Raw genomic sequence first — 24188 nt, forward strand, 5'->3', positions numbered from 1 at the left:
TATGAGAAAGGAAAATTACCCTTGTGAATTACAAGTGTGGTAGTAAAGAAGATTAATGTCACAGGTAAGAAATATAAATAATAATAAATATGATCTGGTGTGCATGGGATTCTCAATGAAACATAAAGAACAATATTTACTGCACTTTTTGTCACAATGGGAATAAGGAACATTGACTGCATCAGTCACATAATGACTATAGTACCACTCTTACAAACCTCATGTCTTGAATACTATGTAACCAGCTCTTAATCTGTTAATCAAGATTAACACTTCAGATTCTTGTGTGTGTATATATAAAACAGGTAAATATATACATGCAGATATGCTAACATGTACATCCATTTAAAATATGCTGGTTTTAATAATCAAATGTCTTTCAAGCCCTTTGGACTTTATATCTGTTGATTTTATTAAAGTATTGATTATTAAGTCCAGATGTTTTTTGGTGCTGTATAAAGCAGAACCAAAAACATGGGAAATGCCTGAAAAAGGCTGTTTTATCTGTCTATAAATATTGAATAAACTGTAGTTCATGGGGTCTTGTCATAATCCCAACGTGGGGACACGTACGTGCCATTAGCTCTTGGGTACAGCACAATCACACCAGTGCAGCTTGGTATTGAACAGACATAGTACATAAACCACGGAAAGGATATGTAATTATGTGAATTTTTAAATGAAAAGAAGACAAAACAATTTCCGGTTTACAGCTCCAGCTTTGCTTTTCCAATGGACTTTCAGCCCAATTGCTGAGAATTTAGATTCTTAGTTGAATGTATAGGGGGCGCTGCAAGCTAAGATTTCTTATTTCTTTTGGTACAAAGGGCTCTGCTTATACTCCAGAAGAAAAACTCAGAGATAAAATATTTATCTTTCTTAAGCATCTCACTTCTGAGCAAAAATTGTAATCTCCAGTGTTTAAACACATAATGTTTAGATGAAAACTTCACACACCTGTATTTTCTTTGAGGCTCCCTGGATAAAATATGTACACATTTTCCCCCACAAACCATGTACATCCTAAAACTCATGTTAAAACCATACATAGAAAATATTTACTTGATTTGCTAATTAAGATACCAAAAGGTGGAGAACTGAAACTACCTCCCCACCCTAAACCCCCTCTTTTGTGCACTGAACTGTAAGGACTATGCCATACGTAAGTCACTGGAGTGATAACTTTTCCCTAGGCTCATACGACTTTAAATTTTGACTTTGTTGTAAGTTACTTGTATGAATAACTAAAAGCCTTTCACATAGGGTAACGTATAAGCAAATGTGGAGTCTTTTTCTAGACTGGCTATAACTTACTTTATGAAGATGACACTCAGACTGTTACTTGTGTACAACGCTTATAGCTCTTTCTCAAGCAAGAAGCTCCACTATGTTTTAAACCATTTTATAAGTAGACATATTTCTGAAGAGAAGTATAAACGTTTGTCTAAGCATCTGCCTACACTGCAGATGAGAGCATGCTTCCCAGCCAGGGCACGCAGACTAAGGCTAGCTTTGTCTGAGCTAATGAACTAAAAATAGCAATGTAGATGTTGCTGCATGGATTGTGTCTTACCGTAGCCACACAAATCCAGATCTAGGAGGTCAGATGGTACTTGAGCAGCCTGCCCATGCCTTCACCTGTGTTACAATGTCCACACTATTTTTCCACTAGCTCAGGCAGAGACAGTTTGTTTACCTAGCAGTGTAGACATATCCCCTGGAATAAATGGTAGTAGCGTGAAACTTCTGATGAAATTCCATTAACTTCTATAGCCCTGATCCTTCAGTGACCCCTGAGAAGGAAGACTACTGTGTAGAATCCTCTGGATTTCCATGGAGGACTGTGCTGGGTAGAGAAGTTTGCCTCCCTCACTGAAGGATAGTGTCCTAATATTATTTTCTATCCAGTATTAAAACCTTTACCTCTGAGCTTAGGGTTGCCAAGTTTCTAATTGTGGAAAACCTAACACCCTTGCCCTGCTCCTTCTCCAAAGTCCTGCCGTTAGTGTCCCCCTTTCCTCCATGGTACCTTGCTTGCTCTCCCCCTGCCCTGTGCTCATTTTTACTTCAAGGCCCAAGTAGCCACCAGTAAAAGGCCGCAGGCTGCCACAGTTTGAATGTGCTGGTCAGTGGCCTGCAACCTACGGCTCTGGAGTTGCATGCGGCTCTTTAAGGACTTCCTTATGGCTCCTGACACTATAATTGCAAACTGAAAAAAACAAACACTCCTTGTTATTTTCGATAAATGGTGAATGTGTAAAAGCACAGTAATGAACATCTCATATCTAAATAGCAAACTATATATGACCTTGAAATGTTGGGTAACTGCCCCCTTATTATATGCTGTGCATTGTGCGTTTTGCTTGTGTTGCTAATAAAGTCTTGATTTTGAAAAGGAAAAGGAAGCTTGCAGTATTCCAGCTGTGAAGGGCAACACCCATTTTAAGAAAGACAACTGAAATTAAACGTGAAGTAAAATTGGCATAATTCAAGTGGGGTTGGAGTGGCTTCAAATAGAGGAAAATCAAAGATAAAACCAGAGAATTTCAAACTAAATGGACCCAATTCTTTGCATTTATATCTAGTTTGGCTGTGCTCCCTTTATATCTCATTTGCAATGAGAAATTCACCACCAGCAAAAAATGCAACTTTGAGATGCATTTTTCTCAAAAAATACATGACTTTTGCTGAGCAGTATCTAGCTGGAGATGCCAGAAAAATGCTATGAAGGAGCTGCTACACAAAGCACAGCAAAATAAAAACACATTCACTAAATGGGTGGAATCACCACGTAGCAAAACGGTGGGTAGTTTTGTGGCAACTCAAGAGATTTTGAAATGAGGAAAGCCATTTATGGATGGCGATTATATGAGTGCTTTATCCAAAGTATCAGAGCAGCTGTACAGTGATTTAAAAAAAAAATTGTTCAGAACCTACCGTGCTCCCGAGAGAGAGAATGTTTCAGAGTGAAAGTCAGGAAGACAGAAGAACAAAACACACCAATCAAAGCTGTGTGTACATGTGCACTTAATTTTGAAAATACAGGCTCTCTTTTGAAAGAACCGGGGACGGGGGGCATCTACACATACAACATGTTCTTTCGAAAGGAAATTGGAGGAATTCAGCTCAGGCTTTGAAATCTGGACCCTGATCCCGTAAGAGGAAAAGTGCCCCTTTTCGAAATTCTCTTTCAAAAAAAGGCATGTATAGACACTCTACGGCCCACTCTTTCCACAGAGGAGTCCACCATGGTGCCAGCCAGCTGGAGTGCAGAGACACCCTGGCCTGCAGCCGCGGGGCTCTATGATCCCCGCATCTGAACGCTCTTAAAGCTGCATGGACCTGTAAATGCCGTGGCAGGAAGCTGAAAGCATGTGAGTAGCAAAGGTGTGAGCTGCTCTCAGCACGCCCTCAGAGCTGCCCTCCGAACATCACTGCACAGCAATGGCCAGCAGCCGCCCACTGCAGGAGCACCTGGGTTCCTCCCCTCTGAGCCCTCACAGGTCTCCCTGGAGCAGCAGGGAGGAAAGAAAAAAAGGGCTCCCTCCTGGACAGAGCCCAAATTAGGAGACCTCCTGGGACTGTGGAAGGAGGAGGTGGTGTTGAGGGAGATGGGGGTGAAGCTCTGCAATGCCATGGCCTTCACCCGCCTCACCTATGGCCTCAGCATCTGGGGACACCCCATGCACACTCCAGATCAAGTCCAGAGCAAAGTTAAAGAGCTCCGACAGGGCTTCACCCAGGCCTGGGATGAGGCCGGGTGCTCAGGGGCAGGTCCTCCACCTTCCCCTACTACTGGGAGCTCTGGTCCATCCTGAAGCCCTGGGACAGCTCCCTGCCACCCGGTGTCCTGGACATGCTGCAGACCAGCCTGAGGAAGAAGCCCAGAAGGAGCTGGGACCAGGGACCCAGAGCCAAGGGCTGGATGCCACCCTAGGGTGGTCGAGTGAGGAGGGGGACCTTGTGATCGACGTGCCCTCCTAGTTGTCCAGCCAGGTGACCAGGAGCCACGCATCGCCCAAGTTCATTGAGAGACCCTCTGGTAAGTCCATGGTGGGGCATGCACCCTCGCTCGTGGGGTGGGGGTGACACGGCTGCCAGCAGGCCATGCACAGGCCTAGTGGTCTAGGCCCAGACACATCTCGGCTGGCCATGACCCCTGGCATACCATGATGGCCGCTGGTGACAGCCAGCACCCAGTCCCATGGACAGCTCCATGTGCCACATGTGCAGCGAGACGTAGACGGGGCTGAATAGACCCCCCCATGGGTTGTGAGGCCCTGTGCACCCTCCCAAGCTGCTGGTCCCACCCCTTCCCCACTCTGCTGGACTGGCCCCCTCCAGGTCCCCAACCAGCCTGGCTGGGGATTTTATAGTTCTGGGGAGGTCGCTCTACCACTCATCAGATGGTGCTCTATCAGCCCTCCCAGGCAGTGGAGTCTGGCTTCTCCACAGTGGCCACAAGAGCAGTCAGTGGGAGAAGTAGGTGGTTCCATTTCTTCTGCTCCCTGTCCAGGGGCAGCTGCCAGGAACAGAGGCTGAGTGAACTAGAAACATGTCTGGGAGTCGAAGGACTGAGGGCTGTGACTAGTGGTTTGGACTGTGGAGCGTGGGAAGGAGTTCCAGGCAGAGGAAAACAAAAAAGCAGTCCGGTATCACCTTAAAGACTGACAAAATAATTTATTAGGGGTGAGCTTTCGTGGGACAGACCCACTTCTTCACATCTGGAGAATCTGGAGACTGCTCACCTATTTTTGTGTTTGATTTAAATAAAAGGCAAACAAAGAAACAAACAAGCCAGCAAAGAACTACCCCCCAAAAAACCAAACCCATGCTTTGACTTTCATATTTAACCTCCCTACCCCAAAACAAAGAACCTTATAATGTGGAGGCTGATCTTCCTCTTTTCCTCACTCCTAATCAGTGTCCCCTCTAATTTTTTTCCATTTGTGAGCAGAATAAATTTTGTTATATGCACCAAGACACATGTGGATGTGCACTACCAATAAAAAATACAGGCTGCTCACTGTGGGTGACTCTGGACACTCTGCTAATCAGCAGGGCAGCACCTGAGTCTCTCTTGGGTGCCCACCCAAGTGCTCAGCTTACAGGAAATGCTGCTCCTAATCATTTTTCACAGGACTAAGGGAGAATGCTATTCCTTGGCTTGTCTAGCTATACTTAGGCCTTGTCTGCTCAACGCAGGGGATCGTCACGGCAGTGATCGATTCAACTGCTGTCAATTTATTGTGTGTGCAGTAGATACGATAAATCGATCTCTGAATATGCTCCTGTTGATGCCACTACTTTAACAAGACAAGTAGCCAGTGTTGATGGGAGAGCAGCCCCCACTGACCTTACTGTACACGACGCTGCACTGAGTATGCCAACTTCAGCTACGCTATCAGTGTAGCGGAAGTAGATTGATGGCCCTGCTGCATGGTGTAGCCACAGCCTGACAGTGCTGCAATTGTACTCTGCAGTAGTAGTTAGTGCCGCTGATAAGAGAGCTTTGCCTCTTGGTGTAGTACTCCAACTCCCAAAGAGGTGGTAATCATGTCAAAGGGAGAATGGTGCCCATTGAAGTACTGCTGTTCACAGCAGGGTCTAGGCTGCTAATACTCTGTCACTCAGATGAGTGGGCACGGTTATAATACACAGTACAGTTATGTAGACGAAGTCTCAGGTTATACATGTATCAGTACATCGAACAAATATAAGTAAGAGGAAGGAAAACCTCCCTGGAGAGAACTTCCTTGGTTTTATAGGAAAAAAAAATTGTAAGTCTGGCTGGCACCATATTGCAATGGGCCACAGGTGGGCTCTCCAAAGCTGCATTGCTCTTTCCTTTTGTTATTGGTACACCGGCTTGGTGTTATCCTCACCTAACCCCTCTTTAACTGGCCTGGAAGTGACTCAGTGTATGCAGCGTGAGTCAGAGTAATGAAACTTGACTAGAAAGTAAAGGAAAAACCTTCATCAGCGCCTTCGATAGCTCAGCTGGTAGAGCGGAGGACTGTAGAGGTGTTGCCTGTAGGAATCCTTAGGTCGCTGGTTCGATTCCGGCTCGAAGGAGGCAAGATTTTGCGTCTTAACACGCGTGGAGAAGCCGAGGCCGTCCTTGCCGGTAACACGCGCACCACGAGCAGCGTGAGTTACGGACGTGCTGCATTTTACTGGTCCTTTGTCACTGGCAGGCGAAAGAGCTACTGGATAGAGGGGACCTGGTCCCACGCACAGCCACCCGCCGGCTCCCTGCACGCGCCAGCCCCAGCACCTCCGGGGAGGGAGGTCAGAGGCCAGGGAAGCGCGAGCGGCAGCCGAGCCCGGGCAGGGCGGTGGGTTTATTGCTCAGCCTTAGGCACAAGCAGCCGCTATTCCTGCGCGTCAGGCTGGGCCGGAGGAAAAACTCACTCCCCCAGCATGCAGCGCGCTAAGCCCCGCCCCCTCTCGCGCTGTGGACCCGCCCCCCTCTGGCTCCATGCCCCGCCCCCTCTTTCCCCACTGGTCGCACCTCTTCCCCCCTGGCTCGGTGCCCCGCCTCGATCGCGTGCGGCCCCCGCAGCCAATGGGCTTGCAGTCCGCGTGCGCAGATTCAAACGGTGGCTCTGGAAGGAGGCTGGGCGCGAGATTCGGCGGCACGGACAAATCCAGCGGCAAGCGCGGCCGCGGCGGAGGCGCAGCGGGAGAGGCGCGGCCGAAGCCGGGGCAGTTGTGACCGGGCATCGGAGGCGGACAAGAAGCGCCTGCTGCCCCCGATCCTGTCCTCGCAGCCGGGCCGGGCCATGATCTGTGAGCGGGGGGCCGGGCCGGGCCAGGCCGGGGCTCGGAGCTGCTGCCAGTAGGGAGGGGGCCGGACGGGCTGGAGTCTCCGGCAGCTGTAGGAGCAGCCGCCCCCTTCCCCGGTGCGTGTCGGGGTGCGTGATCGGCTCCGCCTCCCGAGCCCGTGCGGGAGCCCCGGGGCAGGGTGTGGAGCCCGGGCGGGGAGCCGCGAAGCTCCGTTCCCCAGCCCGTCTCCGCCCCTTTCCTATGGTGCGCTTGGAGGATGGCGAAGAGACCGCGCAGGTGAGTCGCGCCCCGCGGCTGGCCCGCCCGCCTGCCTGGCTCAGGCTCCCGGATCCCGGTCCGATCTCTGCGCTTTTCTCTTCCGCGCTCAGGGACTCCGATCCCCCCCGCCCCGCCCCGGCCCCGGCCCCGGCCCCGGCCCCGGCCCCGGCCTGCAGTCCGGTCCCACCTCAGCTTTCCCCTCGTCCCCCGTCCTTTTTCTGCCTCTCCTCCTACCCAGCTGTCCGTTCCCGGGCTCTCAGCTGTCATTGCCCAGTCCCTCCCACCCGCGCCACACACCGGAGCTACGTCCCGTCTGCATCACCCCCTCCCCGTCTGCTGTCATCCGCCTGTCTCCACACAAGTGTTCCCTGACTTCTCTATCTCCTTGCGTATCGGAGCCCCTGGAGCCACTGCACCCATGTCTTTCCCATGTGGCCCCACCCACAGACATAAAGGTAACTTCATGGTCTATTTCCCTGCGGGACCTAGATTCTTCCCACACAGTAGTTATCCTTGCTCTTTCGCCCATTCTCTTCCATAGTCTTCCTGATACTTTATCTCTCTACTTTCTGTACACCCCTCGTGGGAAGTTAGGGTTAGCTGTAACCAACCACAGGGTTTTAATACCCCGCTTTGTCTTTGCTAGTTCTTATTTTTTTTGAAATATGCTCTGTGTTCCTAGTCTGGCACATCCATTGATTAAAAGAAAGCTATGTGTGATTCTTTCCCTCTAGCTGGGCATCTGTGACCAAAAGCGTTTATCCATCTGGAAACATGGAGAGCTGTTCCAGATAAATCTTCAATTTTGTAGGAGCCTGTGTGTCTCATATGAGAAATCTGAACTTTTAGGAAATTAAATTTATTAATTTAATTAGTATTGTCTTCAGTCTTTCTAGTTGTGGATTACCAGTGTTTCCTGTTTTAAAAAATAAAATTTTGGAAGTAGATGACCTACAGAATGGGGTTTGTAAGATTGATAAGGGAAGAGCAAGGTTATTAAAGCTATTGGGTTTTGACCTTTCACACTATTTGGAGACTGCGGTGACTGCATATTCTTCACAGGACAGAAAACCTTATAGTTTGGTTGTTGCTACATCACAATCTACTTACGTATTTTTCTTCTTGAGGAGATCAGGATTATTACAAATAGAGTAGAAATTCATAGTTCTTGTGGAAAAACTGCAACTGGAGAATAAAGTAATATGTATACCCTGAAATTGTTTTAAGGAGCACAAAAATAATCTGAGACACTAGAAAGGATCAACTACCTTAATGTAGGTGAGCAACTGTATCCTACAGCATCAGACATCCCAGCTACAATATCACACCAATATACCATATGTAGCATCTCTTTTCCATCAATAGAAGTTGGTCTGCTAAAAGTTATTACTTGATCTAACCTTGTCTATCTGGAGTTTAGGAGCTAAGCAAGACTTATTGATTTTTCAGTAAGTGCTAACATTGCTGTCAGTAAGTACTGAGTTGTGAAGAATTTACATTTTTTCCTAGATTATAAAAATACGTGTACAAAGACTATGAGCTCTTTTTCTCTACTTCTGCTGCTACTAATTTTTACAGAAGAAAAATTACCATGTTGGCATCTAACAACACAACACACAGGAAGAAGTGCAAACTGCTTTTGGGATTGCTAACTTAATATGGGTTGAACCTCTCTACTCCGGCACCCTTAAGACTTGAATGGCACCAAACCAATTTTGTCTAGCAGCATTATCAACACTTCCACTGCTTATTGGACTCTTAGAATACATTCTGGGGTAAATTAGAGCTAAATAACTACACAGTATGTTGAGAGCCAGGACTGATGGCTGTCAACAAACCTTATGGGACTGCAGGAAACTTGATCACACCAAAGATAAGTGGACATCTGGCTAACTAAAATCATGCTGGACCATGGATGTTGCCGGATTAGAGAAGTTCAGCCTGTAGAAGAGTAAGGTGGTATTGTGATATTTGCATTCCAGGAGGTATTGTTAGGTATGGCATTATCTTTGATTTTTAAAATGAGAGAAGTTTTCATTTAATCTGCCAGCTCTTCAGCCCCATAATAAAAAGGGACCCTGAAGGTTAGAATCTTAATTTAAAAAGTCTTTTGACTGCTAGAATTAGTTTTCAATATTTCATGTATTTTGTTTTCTTTTAAAAACAGCTTAGTGAAAATAAGATTGCTCTATTTTATTTTCTGTTTTCATGCACTAATTCAGTTCACAACACAGCACTACAGAAGAATGGTCAAATCAATTGTAATCACTGAAATTTGAAAAAATCCATTACTATTAGATTTAGAGTTCATTTTAAAGCTAATATACTTAAGCACATGTATAATTTTTGGACCTCACCTATTAGTGTCTTGATCTAAAAAAATCTATATGCTATAATACAAGACATTTTACTATGTGAATCTAGTGTAGATACCCTCTCTCTGGAATTTAAACACTGGATATTTAGGGGCTTTGGGTTTTGTAGAATGCATTTGTCTTTCAGTAGAACTTTCAAGTGAAGAGTTCTTAACTGCCACTGTAGGTAGGACTATATGTATCATACATTACTGTGGAATCCGCTTTTGGCTGTGATATTGTGCTCCATTTCCACAGTCTAAATATTCAAAAAATTCTTCCTAGCATGCGATAGCAAAGAGAACTTCAACTCTATAAATCAAATGTAGGAAGATACTGGTATCTTCCTGAGGCTACAGACAACCTGAAACGACGTTACAAAGATGTGAACTGTCCCATTCACTTCTGTGATGTTGACTCTGAATTTTATTTAGGACAGTTCAGATATAAGCATTGTGCATTATTTTGGTGTTAACTGTTTTAGCAGAAACACACAACTAATATTGTTGTATAATTCCACTATCTCCCACATCTGCAGCCAGTGCGAACTGTGCTCTGCCCACTTGCTGAAACATTAACCTTACTCCTACAAACTTTTGTAGTGTTGTGTTTTGTGTGTGTGTGTGTGTGTGTTGCTTTAAAAAAAAGATATTCACTGCTGAGGTTTACTGGGAATATAGCGTAGTGTAATATTCATTGAGTTTATCATATAACAATCAGTGTGTATTTATTTTCATATCTCTTTTTGGAAAACACATTCTTAAAACAAATCAAATTCACTTCACAGTTGCCTCTTCCCTGGACTAGAGTGCCACAGGGACCAGAGATAATGGTGTCAATGCATAATTTTTGTCAGGCTTGTCACGGAATGTACTGGTCTTTGATTCAAATACAAATTAAAGTTAGTCTTTTTTTATTGACTTGCTGAATGAGTATCCTCTTAAATAATTTTCTCCCAAAACAGTAGTATTTGAGGATGTAGATTAGTAAGACTAGTGTCTCTGAATCAGTGTGTTGTTGGGCAGTAGTTAGGAGGAAGAGATACCTTAATGCCATATGCTGCTTTATTTGCTTTGTCACCACCAATCTGCAGGTGGTGTAAGCACAAAGCTTTTTCTTTTTTAAGTCAGACTAATACTTTATAAGAGCCTTTAATATTAACCTTGTAAAGTGTTCATTGTAAACCATTTAAGTAGCGATGTCATAGCTGATCAATTATCAGTATTTTAAAAATTAATGTTGGTAGAAGTCATTAAGCATTAAGGCATTTAAAGGATGCCTTTTTGATGTGGAAAATGAGAGAAAATTAGATTAACTGTGCTGTAACAAATGGGAGCACTATACTGTTTTATTTTTGTATCTTACTGTCTGTTTCATTTTCTGATTCAGATGTATTGGCCCTTTTTGTATAGCCTGCTTTTCAGAATCCTTTTACCAGTTATTAACTTAATTTTGGCCCACTATACAGTGCTTAAATTATGGAGTTCAAGTTGACAGAATTTAAGCAAATGGGCTACGTCTCCAATAGAGGGTTTTGTAGGCACAACAGTTATTTTGTCACCAAAACCCGCGGAGCGTCCAGATTACCAAGTGCGTTCTGTCAATAGTAAGTTGACAGAACACAGCACTTTTGTTGACAGCTGTAGCCACAAGGAGTAATTCCTCTGTCAACAGAGATCTGCCGACAGAAAGGCGGTCAACAGACAGGGCTTCCAAGACACAGGGCAGCCTTGTCTGTTGTGTGTCTGGTTGGCTGTTCTGCTGCTAGAGCGTCCGGCCAGACTGGCCACTCTCTTGTCGACAGAATTGATCACTCTTGCCATCTGCTTGGCAGTTAGGCTGCGATCTGTCTACAGAAGTTTTGTTGTAAGATATCTTCTGACTTAAAGTTCTGTTAACAGGTCCCTGTAAGCCAGGCACAGCCATGGAGACAACTGAGTTGTAATTTTTTAAGTGTATTTTATTGGCTTACTTGAAGTGAGAAAAGGAAGTATATCATCAGTATGCAGTTGCTGAGCCTGAGTGAAGAGATGGAGAGTGAGACTGTGTGTGTTGAGGAGTGGGCCAGGAAAAGAGAGAAATTGTGGTACAGCTTTCAAAAGCACTTAAATGACTTAGGAGCCTAAATTCCAATAAAAAACAAATGTTCATAAGTCAGAAGCCAATGGGACTTACGTTCTATTGAAAGTTGTATCCCAAGCTTAAATTCTTTTTTTCTTTACCATTTGGATACAACTTCAAAAGGACTTAAGTGAGTTACATTCAAAATCGGTGAGCATTTGAAACCTACATGCTTTTTTTGTGTATTTGGCTTTTAAGGACACTTAGGCTATGTCTACTCTAGCCAAAAACTTCGAAATGGCCATGCAAATGGCCATTTTGAAGTTTACTAATGAAGCGCTGAAATACATATTCAGCGCTTCATTAGCATGTGGGTGGCTGCGACACTTCGAAATGGACACGGCTCACCGCCATGCGGCTCGTCCAGATGGGGCTCCTTTTCGAAAGGACCCCGCCTACTTCGAAGTCCCCTTATTTCCATCTGCTCATAGGAATAAGGGGACTTCGAAGTAGCTGGGGTCCTTTTGAAAAGGAGCCCCGTCTGGACAAGCCGTGCGGCAGTGAGCCGCGTCCATTTCGAAGTGCCACGGCCGCCCGCATGCTAACGAAGCGCTGAATATGTATTTCAGCGCTTCATTAGTAAACTTCGAAATGGCCATTTGAATGGCCATTTCAAAGTTTTTGGCTAGTGAAGACACGGCCTTAATGTGCAAAATTTTCAAAAGTGTCTGTATTTTTATAGACAGAAAATTTCTTATTAGAGTTGAAAAACAGGTAAGAACTGCATGTTCATCTTAAAGCAATCACTTTACTGAATGTAAATTGTTTTTGTAAGTAGTGGGAAAGAATTGCTGTAGATTATGAAGCATGTATATTTGTGATTAAAAATTCAAAGTACATAGTGACTAAAGGGGAAAATAATGCATCTATAAAGGAGAAGACAAAAGAATGATTAAACTATTACACACTTCTGTGAGTTCCTATGTGTAAGGCTTTGCCTACGCTAGGGGAGAAAATAGACCTTAGAGTAGGGATGTAAAATCTCATTTGAACAGTTAATCCAGGGGTGAGCAAACTTTTTATGTCAGGCCCCACTTTTTGTCCCTGCCAAGCTGAGGGAGGACCACAGGATGGGATGTGTGTATGGGGTGGTTGGAAAGAGGGTGCTGGGGGGCTCCAGGGGTGCCCGGAAGTGGGAGGGATGCTTATGGAGTGGACCCCTGGAGGGCATGTGGGGGGATTTGAAGTGGCGAGAGGCACTTGGGGCTGGGCAGGGGGGCTTTGGGGGCTCACCTGCAGCACAACCTCCCCTCGTAGATGTTGCCCTTGCTGCTCTACTGTCCGCACAACTTGGTGCTGCTGTAGAGCAGAGAGGTGGTGATATCCAGCTGTGCCATGTGCAGGCAGGATGCGGCACTGGCACCATTCTGTCCCCTCCCAGCACCAGGCAGTGGCACTTGCTTTGCACTGGCATCTCAGGAGACAGGGGGAATCCCACGGGCCAGTGGTCTGTGGGGACCTGACTGGCTCCCTTACCAAGCCAGGACCTCACTGGCGGCTCCCATCGCCTAACACAGTGCCTCCTGGCAATGCCTCCACACATTCCAGTTGGCTGAGAGGGTGCTGTGGTGGGTGGGTGCCATTCCCATTGGTCACTGTACTCCCTCATCAACAGTGGCAGAGGAGGCTGAAGGGGAGGCAACGGAGCCTGGAAGGAGGCAGGCTGGGGGAGCCAGCATAGGTCACAGGGGAGACTTATCATGCTGTTCCCCGCTTACAACATTTTATGCCCCCCCCCTTTGTGCACCACTGAGTTAATTGATTAAATGGGCAGAGCGGCCCTCTCCACTGTGGATGGGGGCAGCTCCAGCCATGCTGTTAAGGTTGTGAAATATTACCCCACTTTTCCAGTATATGGAACATACTCAGAGTGGGGCCACAGAGGTTACTACCTGCTTCAACCATTTATTTCCTCTATCAGCATTGTAGTTTCAGTTCTGCCTGCTTGCTTAGCTATATTTTGGCCATTTGAAATTATGGTTTGTCTTTAGTTCTTGTATTTAGTTCTTGTATTTTTGGAAGGAATCCCTACTCATGTTCTCAGTTTGACTTTTTGGCATTCTTTTGTTTGTTTGTTTGTTTGTTTGTTTTTGTTGGCTTTCCCCCTTCCTTTGGTTTGTTGCTGAACAAGGGTGTATCTCATCTTTTTTTTTTTTTTTTAATTCCTTCCACCCACTTTCAGAGGCTGAATTTTTCATCTGCAGCCCTACCATTCCAAGATGCACAGTGAGAAGTTTCAGGCCTGGTTGTGAACTCTGATACACTGCTCGTAGCAAGCATTTTATCCAGGCTCCAATACTGACATATAGCAGAATCTATTTTTGTGGGTTTGGATATACTGAACGTTAAAGATTAAAAAAATCTAGAACGTGTTTCTTCCATTACAGTAACATCCTTAAATTAAAGCATGGGACCTGTCATAACTAACAGTGTGACTGTTATATATGCTGTTATATTCCTAAGTGTATTAAAATGCACTCTTTACTTGGCATTTTAACCTAGGACTTGTACTTGTGTATATGAGAGTACATGTCCTAGCATGTGTGTGAGAATTAGGAAGGTTGAAACATCATTAATCCGTAGGTTTACTAGATTAGAAAGCCATTTTATTACCACCCTAATTCATCTAATTACTTGCAGTGCAAGCTGAAACATTTTTGGGTGCTATATTTAGTGAAAAAAAAGCCTAAGTAGTGAAGTTAAGTAAATGTTTTGCTTCCACTTAAGCTTTCAGGAATTTTCTGTCTGTTCATCACAATATATGGCTTTGTAAAACTGACTATGTTCCACATGGGATTTATTGCTTACTTGTGAAGTATGGCATATGAGCCACTTCTGGAGGAAGAATATTATGTTTGAAACAACAATTGTCTGAAGTTATGTTTTTGCACGTTTTATACTTCATTCTAGATTTCTTCCAGAGATGCACCAGATTGCGGAAGTTACAACTAAAACCCTGGGTTTCTTGAGCTAATGGTGATCTGCATTTATTCAAAATATATTCCTTGTTTGTTTAAACTATTCCGTTTGTACTCTGCAGCGAGGAAGAAGATGAGGACCTTCAGTATGCAGATCATGACTATGAAGTACCACAGCAAAAAGGGTTGAAGAAGATCTGTAACAGAGTAAAATGGACACGTGATGAGGTAACTCTTGACCAGGTAGTTTTACTTTTTATATCCTATCAAAATGCTATATTTCTCAGCTTACATTGTGTCTTTACAGGATGACAAGCTAAAGAAGTTGGTAGAACAGAATGGTACAGATGATTGGACTTTCATTGCTAGTCATCTACAAGTAAGTGTGAAGTATAACTTTTTTAAAAATAAAAGTGTCTATCATTATGATAAGTCTAACTTGGAGATGGTTCACTGTAAAGCAATTTATATGGGGAGACATAACTGCTATATTTGATTATTTTATGGTTACCCATAACTTGGGCTGGGACAGTCAAGTCCCAAACCCTCTTGGCTTATTGCATAAGCGCAAGAGTTTGACTTTCCATTAATTTCAGAAGCGAAGCCAGCAGTTTGTGAAGCACCAGTGTGCTATGCTTGTGTTTACCATTATATCTGAAGTGGGTTGCTGCGTCTTGAATAAGTTTGCAGTCTTCATGTGGACTTGAGTTCATTGGGACACTACTTGACTATTCTATTAGTTAAACTGCTTTTCTTCTTCAACAGAAATTCCAGGTTGTTCACAAATTATGCAGGTCCCTCAAGTCTCACCTGTCTGCTACTGCTTGATCTTGTCTGAAATGTATGTGCCACATGGCCTCTCACCTGTGAAACTAAATGTGCAAGTTGGTGCCTCCATGCTCTTCATCTAGTCCTGAAATCAGCCTCTGGTCTGAGCAAGCACAATTTGGACAAGTTAATTTGGCTCCTGTGAGCTCTACCCTGATCTTGAGTGTTGGATGATTTGGGACAGTGTATATGTAGGCATTTCTTTCTCTTGCCCTCTCCCAACTGTGACCATTGTGGCAGATGCCTCTTTAATAGGCTCATCTAGAGAAGTTGCAAACTTAAGAAATTGGAACAAGACTCCCCAGTTTACATATCAATGTCTTTGAACTCCAGGCAATCCATGAGCTTTGTCAAGCCTTCCTCCCTCTTTGAGACTTGTTGGTTATTTACAATATAGCAGGCAGATAGCATTCATTCTCCAGTTTTGTCAAGAGGGAATGGACTTTTGGGAGTTTTGCACCACAAGAGACTATCTTCAAACTTCAGAAGCTTCATACTTACCTGGAGTCTGGAATTAGCTATCTGACTTCTTCAGTAGGAGGTTCTCCAACAACCACAAGAGTTCTCAAAGGAATAGTGAGCTGAAGCCCATCTTTTACACATGGGGTAATCCTTCAGTCAACCTGTTTGCTGTAAAAGACAACAGGAAGTGTTCTTTGTACTAGAGGATGAATAACAAAGCATGCTGCAAAGTGATACTTTTAAAGATCTAATTGAAAAGCCAGAGTTCTTCAAATATATTTCAGTATGTTGTAGTTCTTTCTTTTCTCAAGGCAAGCGTCCACATGAAAGTAGACTGAGGCTGTAATGTTCATATTTCCTGTAATCCCACATCCCACAAGTCAGCCATACATTGAAGCAATACCACACCAGCTCAATTTTGATGTCTTGGCCAGCCCAGGGCTTTTATTGGTTTTTGGACTGCCTCAGTTTGTTACTTCATCCTCTTCCTCTGCCTCGCCTCCCAGATCTTCTTTCACAGCAATGCAATTGAATGCTGCATCCACAGGTGTGTAGTTTCCACCTTGCAGCATAGCTGATGAGTGGTTAAATTAGGAGGAGCAGTAGTATCTCCTGATGGTTCAAGTGTCTTCTCCAAGGATGGGGAATCTTTTTTTGGGTCGGGGCCACTGACCCACAGAAAATTAATCGGGGGCCACACAAGCCAGCAGCATTAACAAAAACAATAAACGAGAAACCACCGTCAGAACACTCACTGACATAGTCTCTGACTGGAAAACATCAGAAGGGAGACACTCCTCTTGTACATCAGCCCCAAACCGTAGGAGTGGTCAGGTCCAGTCCATTTCCGTGAGCTTCTCTAGGCTCTGGGCTGGGGCCAAAACGAGGGGTTCAGCGTGGGAGGGGACTGCCAAGAAGTAGGTCTGTAGTGTGAGGACGGGGCGGGAGGGAGGGTGCAGGAATGGGCTGGAGATTGAGGCATGTGGTCAGGAGTGGGTGCAGGAGCAGGCAGCGGGTTGGGGAGGTCTGTTTGGGAGAGGGTGCAGGAGTGGGTTGGGGTGGGTGATCTGAGCAGGAGAGGGGTGCAAAAATGGACTGTGGTTATGGGTGACAGGGATTCAGGAGCGGGCTGAGGGTTGGGGCATCTGGGCAGGAGGGGGATGCAGGACTATGGTGGGGGTGGATGATCTAGGCAGGAGGCTGGTGCAGGGTTGGCCTGGGCTGGGAGGAAGGATGCAGGAGGGTTTGGGGTGTGGGGATTTGAGGGAGGGGTCATGGGGAAGTAAGGAGTCTGGGAGGGAGGGGCAGGAGCAGGGTGGCAGTGGGAAGTTGGGATGGGAGAGAGGGTGCAGGAGCTGTTTAGGAATGGGGGTGCAGTTTACCCACATATTAACATAGGGCTCTGCATGCCCTCCACCTGTCCCAGACAATGCCCTCTGCTGCTCTGATTGGCTGGAGTACCATTCAATCAGAGCAGCTGGGTAAAACCTCCAGGCAGCGCTGTTGCTGGTGCTGCTGCTTCCCCTTCCCCAGCTGGGGGAACTGCAGTGGCCCTGTGTGGAGCTGCTTGGTACCCCCTTGCCTCCTGTTGGCTGGATCCAGCCCTGGCTTGCCTGACTCCAGCTGTGAGGCTGAGGGCCCTATACCTACCAGTCGACACAGGCTGGATACTGGGGAGGAGAGCCCTGAGTTTTTGGGGCCAGATCCAAGCAAGCTGTTGTCCAGATCCAGGCTGCAGGCTGGGGGTTCCCCACCCTGGTCTACTCACTAGTGGGGAAACAACCTGTGAGGTCTGCTTCCTGCCCTAGTGAAAAAAGTTCTCTGCTTAGTTCATTGCCTGGGGGTTAGACAAACTATTGAGCAAGGATCCGCGATATTATCCACTGTATATTTTGCCTGTTTGTTCAGGAGCTCCTTCTAAATGGTAAGAGTTAGGACCAGCAAATTTGGATGGCTTTCTTTTATCATAATTTAAAGGACGGGTTTGGTTGGGCTGGGAAAATGGGATTTGCCTCCAATGGGATTGCTTCTCATAAACCGATACAGAAAAGAGACAGAATCACCAGGCTAGTGAAAGGGGCTGGCTGGGGACATGTACCTGCCTTCTGGGACTGCCCACGCCTTTCTCCCCACAGGTGCCCTTTAGGGTGAGTATGGGGGCTGACGGTCTCTGCCCCCCCAATTTGTAAGGGAACATTGTTGGCTGTTCCCTTTTGTTTGGGAGCAAGGGGTAAGTGCACAATGTGCTGCATTCCTCACTTTGGCTGGGGAGCAAAGGGGGCAGATGAACCTGGACCTGTCCCAGCTGGGGGACATGCACCCCCTCTTCTGGCTATGCCTGCTGGAGTTGCAGCAGTTGTGGACAGCTGCTTCTTACATGGCCCCAGCCTGCTGTGGTGAGAAAGGGCTGGGGTTGTTCTCTTTACCTAGGACAACCTGCATAATGAACCTTTCATTCCCAGCCCCACCCCAAGCAATGATTTGAAATGAAGACAGACAAAACGAATTGAGTCACGGACTTGAGCAATGCTGGGTTAATCTAGTAGGCTACATTTGAAGTGTTCCAGCCTCTTAGTGAGTTCTTTAATTCACCTTACAGTGGTATTTGTTGCTTATTCCCCATTGAAAGTGAGTTCAGTATTTACCAACTTCATGGTTGTTAGGTCTCTCAGGACATAATATGCCTTTACCCATGTATTAAGGACCTGGTGCCATCTTGTGACCTCAGCATTGTTTTGGCAATGCTTGTGAAGTTGCCATTTGACTTCTTACCTACTTGCTCTTGGCCTTTAAGTGAAAAGATTGCTTTCCTCATAGTCACTACGTCCTTCAGGAGGGTATCTAAAATACAGTGTTTGGTGGCAGGTCTTTCTTACCTGTTGCTCTTTAACAACAAGGTGGCTTTGTGTTCTCATCATAAACTTTAGTTAAAAGATTGTCAGTTTTTCATTTAAGCCAGATCAATGTATGTACCTGTGTTTTTTCTGAGACCATATTCTGGTAAAGAAGGTCTGCATAATTTGGATATCAGGAAGACATTAATTTTTTACCTGAAGAGAAACGAGTCCTTTAGGCAATCGTCTCATTTCTTTGTACTCTACACAGATCACATGAAGGGCTGGGCAGGTTCAGCACAGGCAATCTCTGGTAGATTACTTCTGTATTATTATGGCTTATGGAAAGGTGAAGGCTTCTCCTCCGCAGAAATTTTTGGCCTGTTTCGTGAGGACTCAGGCTACTTTGGTTGCTTTTCTGAAAGATTTTTTTTCCTGTTCTGGATGTTTTATAGGGCTACTACTTTGGTTCTTAACACATATATTCACTAAATGTGTGGCTACTGCTGCATCCAATTCTGATGTGATACCACTTGGCCAGTTTGCAGTCTTTATTTTTCTAGACTCTGAATCCATCTTTGACTGGCCCTATTTGCCACTCACCTGAGTAGAATATGTGTCTGCAGCCAAGTGAAGATAATAGTTACATGAGTGCAGATGTGTATTCTGTGACCCACCCTTGATATCTTCTGCATTGGAGTCTTTAGTTATTCTTTCTGGTGTGAAGAGGGTTGGATGAGGGAAGTGCTGCCTTTAAATGGCTTTGGTGGGCCCACAAGGACAAAAAGTACATGTATGTTCTAATGAGTCCTGCTGTAGTAAAAAAGGCTCTGACTTTGTGTGCAAGACACTGGAATGGAATACATACCTGCATCTGCTTCTTGAAGAACAATTACAAAAGAAGTAAGTCACTTTTTCATAAAGAAAAGAACTTGACTATAACTGTGGCTAGGAAAGTCAGTGTTTGAATCTTTCCCATTTTGGAACAATCTGTTTAATACTAATCATCTATAGTTCATTTATATAGTTTTACATTGGTATTTGGGGGGACTCCTGCTATTTGTGAAGAAAATGGTCTGGAAAACTGTCCGTAAAGATAATCTTTAGCAAAGTCATTTTTAAAAAAAACTCTTTCAGAATCGTTCGGATTTTCAGTGCCAGCATCGCTGGCAGAAGGTTCTAAACCCAGAATTGATTAAAGGTCCCTGGACTAAAGAAGAGGATCAGAGGGTAATGAAACCTATTTCATATTGTACTTGATTATTTTGTGACAGTCGAAAATATATAACAAAATTTCTTTCTGTGTTTTCTCCTTCCCATTCCCACTGTCAAGTTTTTGGTGTCTTGGATTCTAGATAACAGCAAACTAGTTTGTATGTGGTATGTGCCGTTGCCCTGGATGATGTAAAATGTCAGGCCTGCTCAAGTGTTTCTCACTTTCCTTTGCTGGTTGAACAGCTTTTCTAACTCATTGAGTAGAGGATACCTCTTTTTTTTGGGATTGACTTTCATAGGCATAATCTGACCTGATTAATACCTTGTGCTCCCCACAGACTGAGTAGGCGATTTACCGTGATGAGGTAAAATGGGTTTGTAGGCTTTTCTGAAAGAGGCTCTTAAGACTTTAAACCTTTCCCCAGACCCTCCCCTTTTTCTGCCTGTTAACTCTAGTATTAATTCATATTTTGTTTGTTTTCCGTGGAAAACTAACATAATTGATGTAACAGATACCAAACAAGTGAAACCTGAGTGAAAGTGGAAACTATTTTTATTTGGACTGTTTAGAACCCTTAGGTGTTTACAAAAAGAAAAAACCCAACTTGGTTTTATACAGTTGGAATGGGAAATCATTCTCTTCCTGTTTTACTTGCTTAGTATTTCATGTGATGATCATCTCAGTTCCTCAGTTACATTTCACCTTCTAAGAAAAACAGGCAAGACTTTTCATTCGTAGTGCATGTGCACAGTCTTGCTCACAAGAAGCATAAAATCATATAATTGTAGGAATGCTTGTGAGGTCATCTAGTCCACTCCTCTTTACTCAAAGCAGGACTAAATATTATTTAGGTCATCCCCGACAGGTATTTAACCAGCTCTTAAAAATCTCCGGTGACAGACTGCACGACATCTCTAGGCAATTTATTTCAGTGCTGGACTACTCTGACAGGAAGCTTTTCCCAAAGTCTAACTGAAACCACTTTGAAGTCCATTGCTTCTTGTCCTAATTCTTGGAGATTAATTAGAACAGTTTCCCTCCCTCCTCCATATAACAACCTTTTGCTTACTAGAAAACTGTTGCATCCTTTTCACCCCTCTTCTCCAGACTAAACAACCCAAGTTTTTCAATTTTCCCTCAAGGTCCTGTTTTCTAGATCTTTAAGCATTTAATCAAGTAAATTAAGTATTTCCCAGTGTGTGAGCTGGCATGTGATGCTGAAATCTCACTTGATTAGCATATATTCCTCTAAAGCTGGTAAGTATTTCCCTGACAAAATAGTCTCCTTTAACTTTAGAAGCAGGATTTTATACATAATTCTGTAACCAGGACACTTGCCAATAATTTTTGAAAGGAATATCACTGTTTATCTCTTTACATCTTCTCTAATACTTAATTTTTAACAAATAATTTTTATTCACCTCTTTTAAGATGTTAGTTTCACAAATGCTCTTTGTTTGAAAAATTGCATTTGAAATCCTATTAGCCTAAATTGTCTGTCTACCATTGCTACTGTTTGATTTTTGTTCCAGGTTATTGAATTAGTTCAGAAGTATGGTCCGAAACGCTGGTCTCTAATTGCAAAACACCTAAAAGGGCGAATAGGCAAGCAGTGCAGAGAGAGATGGCATAACCACCTCAATCCTGAGGTAAAGAAATCTTCGTGGACAGAAGAAGAGGACAGAATAATCTATGAGGCTCACAAACGTTTGGGAAACCGATGGGCTGAAATTGCAAAACTTCTTCCTGGCAGGTGCTTTTCAACATTTTTGTATTAAACGTAAGAGTACGAAAGCCAGTCATTACAAGGCCTTTCTAAAACCCCTGTAACTTTTAAAGATTATCTAAATTTGAACAAAAAAAAAAAACCACAGACAGTAAATGTTTCCCAATGGGTTTTGTGGTGTTTGTCAAAATTTAAATTCTACCTTTTTAAAAAAAAAAAGTGGCAAAAAACCCAAAGCTTGTCTTCTAGTTAAAAGTAAGTCTTGTGGTTAAACAATGTTTTCTTGTCTGTTGCCACAAACATGTTATCAGCTGCACTAATGTGAAATTCTTCTGTGTATATTGTTCGAATAACAGCACTGTTAACTGTCTTACTAATGCATTCTGATTTTTTCCTATCTCTTGTTAAGGCTATTGCAAAGCAAAATGTTACTCAAATGTTTGCTTATTCTGATATCCAAAAGGTGGATAAATGTGATAGACACCTTTGAGATTTTCCACAGAAGACGCATGCCCCCAAAACTCCCATTCTTAAACTTTGAAAAAGGTTTTGGACAAGCTTCCTGTAATTAAGGTGTTTTAAAACTTGAAGTGCCATTTCTAATCTTTCTAATCTTAGTTTTATCAACTGGTTAACTGATCTGTGACAAATTCACAGCCAGACTGTGATCTACTTACTAAGACTGTTTAAGTAATTGTGTAAGTAGTTCTGTTGAAGTGAGTGGACCTTTGTATATAGCTGCACAAATTTGTGAATGTAGGGCTTTCTGTCAATTTGTTACCAGCTTTGAAATGTATTCTACAAATATCTCTATGTAATCTCTTTTTTTTTTAAATCCTTATTCTTACTGCAAGTAGTCTAATGATCTTGAGTGGGGCTGAAGAGCTGAGGATTCATCTTCAATAATGGTGGAAGAATTTGACCTTCATGTTTGGTAGTTAGATGAGAAAGTATATAATGAATTTTTGACTGATTTTTCAATTTTTAAAAAGAAATTTTAGATCCAAAAGTAAATGTCCAAAGGAGTAAATTTGTGGATGTGTTTTTTTTTTTTCTTTTTTTTTCTTACAACTTTATATTTGATAAGGAAGTTTGAGGTAAAAACAGTATGGTCATATAGCATAGTCAACAGTTGAGATATTGAGTGAAGAAAAAATGTTCCTCGTCACTTAGTGAAGTAGTGAAATGCATGTGATAGACGGAGAAAAAATTATTGGTGGTGTTTACAAAGTTCGTAGCGTGGTGGTTTGTAAAACTGTGTAATTTGCATAACTAAAAATTGTTTCTGAAATACAGAAGCCAAGTTACCTTCTTACAATCTTACTTTTAGGACAGACAATTCAATAAAAAATCATTGGAATTCCACTATGCGAAGAAAAGTGGAACAAGAAGGCTACTTACAGGATGGAATCAAGACAGAACAGCCTAATTCATCAAAACTTCAAAACAAACCTTGTGCCACTGCAGAACATTTACAAACCCCGAATCAGTTTTACATACCTGTTCAGGCACAAGTAAGTTTTAAATGTACATGCAAAAATTCATTTCTTAGAGTGTGTACTACTGCTATACTGTGGGCATTTGTATAAAATATAAGTTGGCCACTGAAGAGACCAACTGTCAATTTAATTTTGACCGAAATTATGTTTTGTTAAAGGAAACATGAAAACCGACTGACGTTAAACTGTTTCCTTGATTTCTTTTAAATTCAGTTTGGCAGTTTTCCAAGTAAAAATTTCCCTGCAGAATGCCCCACTCAAACCTTGCAACTCTAAAAATTTGAAAGTACATCTGTCTTTTGTTTTTGTTTTCACATTGAATGAACTGTGAAGTAGAAAGCGGACTGCCTTTTAAATGTATCAATTTGTGGTAACGGGTAAATTTGCTTACAACTTTTTTTTAAAAACATGACTGCTTTAAAAAGTCTGCAATGCAGATTTTAGTCTGCACAACATAAAATTACAATTATGTAGTTTTATTTTGTTTTTTCAGGTTCAAAATTAAGTTTTTAAAATAGACATTCATCTATAAAATGAAAGATCACTTAAATGAAGTCCATTTTCAGACCTTGAGTAATTTGTTTTCAAAACTCTTTAATTAAAATTATACTGTTTTTCTAAAATTTGAATCTGTTTGGCTTCCAATCAGTTTCTAAAGTTCTTTTTCTTTTGTAATGTACAAAGATAATTTTTTGAATTCTTTTAGATTCCTGGTTACCAGTATGTCTCATCAGAAGGTGATTGCTTGGAACATGTTCCTATTTCTTCCAACTTTATTCAGGTAATTTTCATTGGATACGTGAATGAAATAAGGTTAGGACTGATGACTTATTCTGTTTCATTTCTTAGTGTGATGTCACCTATGAACAGAATCCTTGTGTATGTTGTGGATTCATGTCATTCCTCCCCCTCTGCCCACCTTTGGTTTCTCCTTGGTCTGTGAGGGGGTATATGAGGGTGGCTCTGTCCTTCTCCTGTTGTCCAGCCCCTTGCATGCTGTGCCCTGTCCCTGGCAGCCAGGACAAGGCAGGGATCAGTGGTGACTGGGAGCCCTTGGGCCATTGATTTCAAAAGACTGCCCTTCTCCTGCGCCACCCCAGTCAGCAGCTTGGACGGTACAATTGGCTGGTATATGGGATATGGTTAGTGGACTAGGAAATGGCAAAAAATGTATGAATTAGGA

The 24188-nt window shown here is 43.4% G+C and overlaps 1 protein-coding gene and 1 non-coding gene across 2 annotated transcripts in view; both read left to right on the top strand.

Annotated features, from left to right (window-relative positions):
* Nucleotides 1-5985: 5985 nt before the first annotated feature.
* TRNAY-GUA (transfer RNA tyrosine (anticodon GUA)) lies at nucleotides 5986-6075 on the top strand. The gene is given in 2 exon segments: nucleotides 5986-6022; nucleotides 6040-6075. It is a non-coding gene; the product is annotated as a tRNA-Tyr (tRNA).
* Nucleotides 6076-7045: 970 nt separating this feature from the next.
* Nucleotides 7046-24188, top strand: part of MYBL1 (MYB proto-oncogene like 1) — a 33037-nt gene continuing 15894 nt past the window's right edge. The window contains exons 1-7 of the mRNA XM_074985750.1: nucleotides 7046-7065; nucleotides 14563-14668; nucleotides 14748-14819; nucleotides 19702-19794; nucleotides 21313-21533; nucleotides 22837-23020; nucleotides 23712-23786. Coding sequence (XP_074841851.1) covers nucleotides 7046-7065; nucleotides 14563-14668; nucleotides 14748-14819; nucleotides 19702-19794; nucleotides 21313-21533; nucleotides 22837-23020; nucleotides 23712-23786 — 771 coding nt within the window. The remainder of the gene's footprint in view (nucleotides 7066-14562; nucleotides 14669-14747; nucleotides 14820-19701; nucleotides 19795-21312; nucleotides 21534-22836; nucleotides 23021-23711; nucleotides 23787-24188) is intronic.

This window comes from Carettochelys insculpta, chromosome 2, assembly GCF_033958435.1.
Source record: "Carettochelys insculpta isolate YL-2023 chromosome 2, ASM3395843v1, whole genome shotgun sequence".
Taxonomy (NCBI): domain Eukaryota; kingdom Metazoa; phylum Chordata; order Testudines; family Carettochelyidae; genus Carettochelys; species Carettochelys insculpta.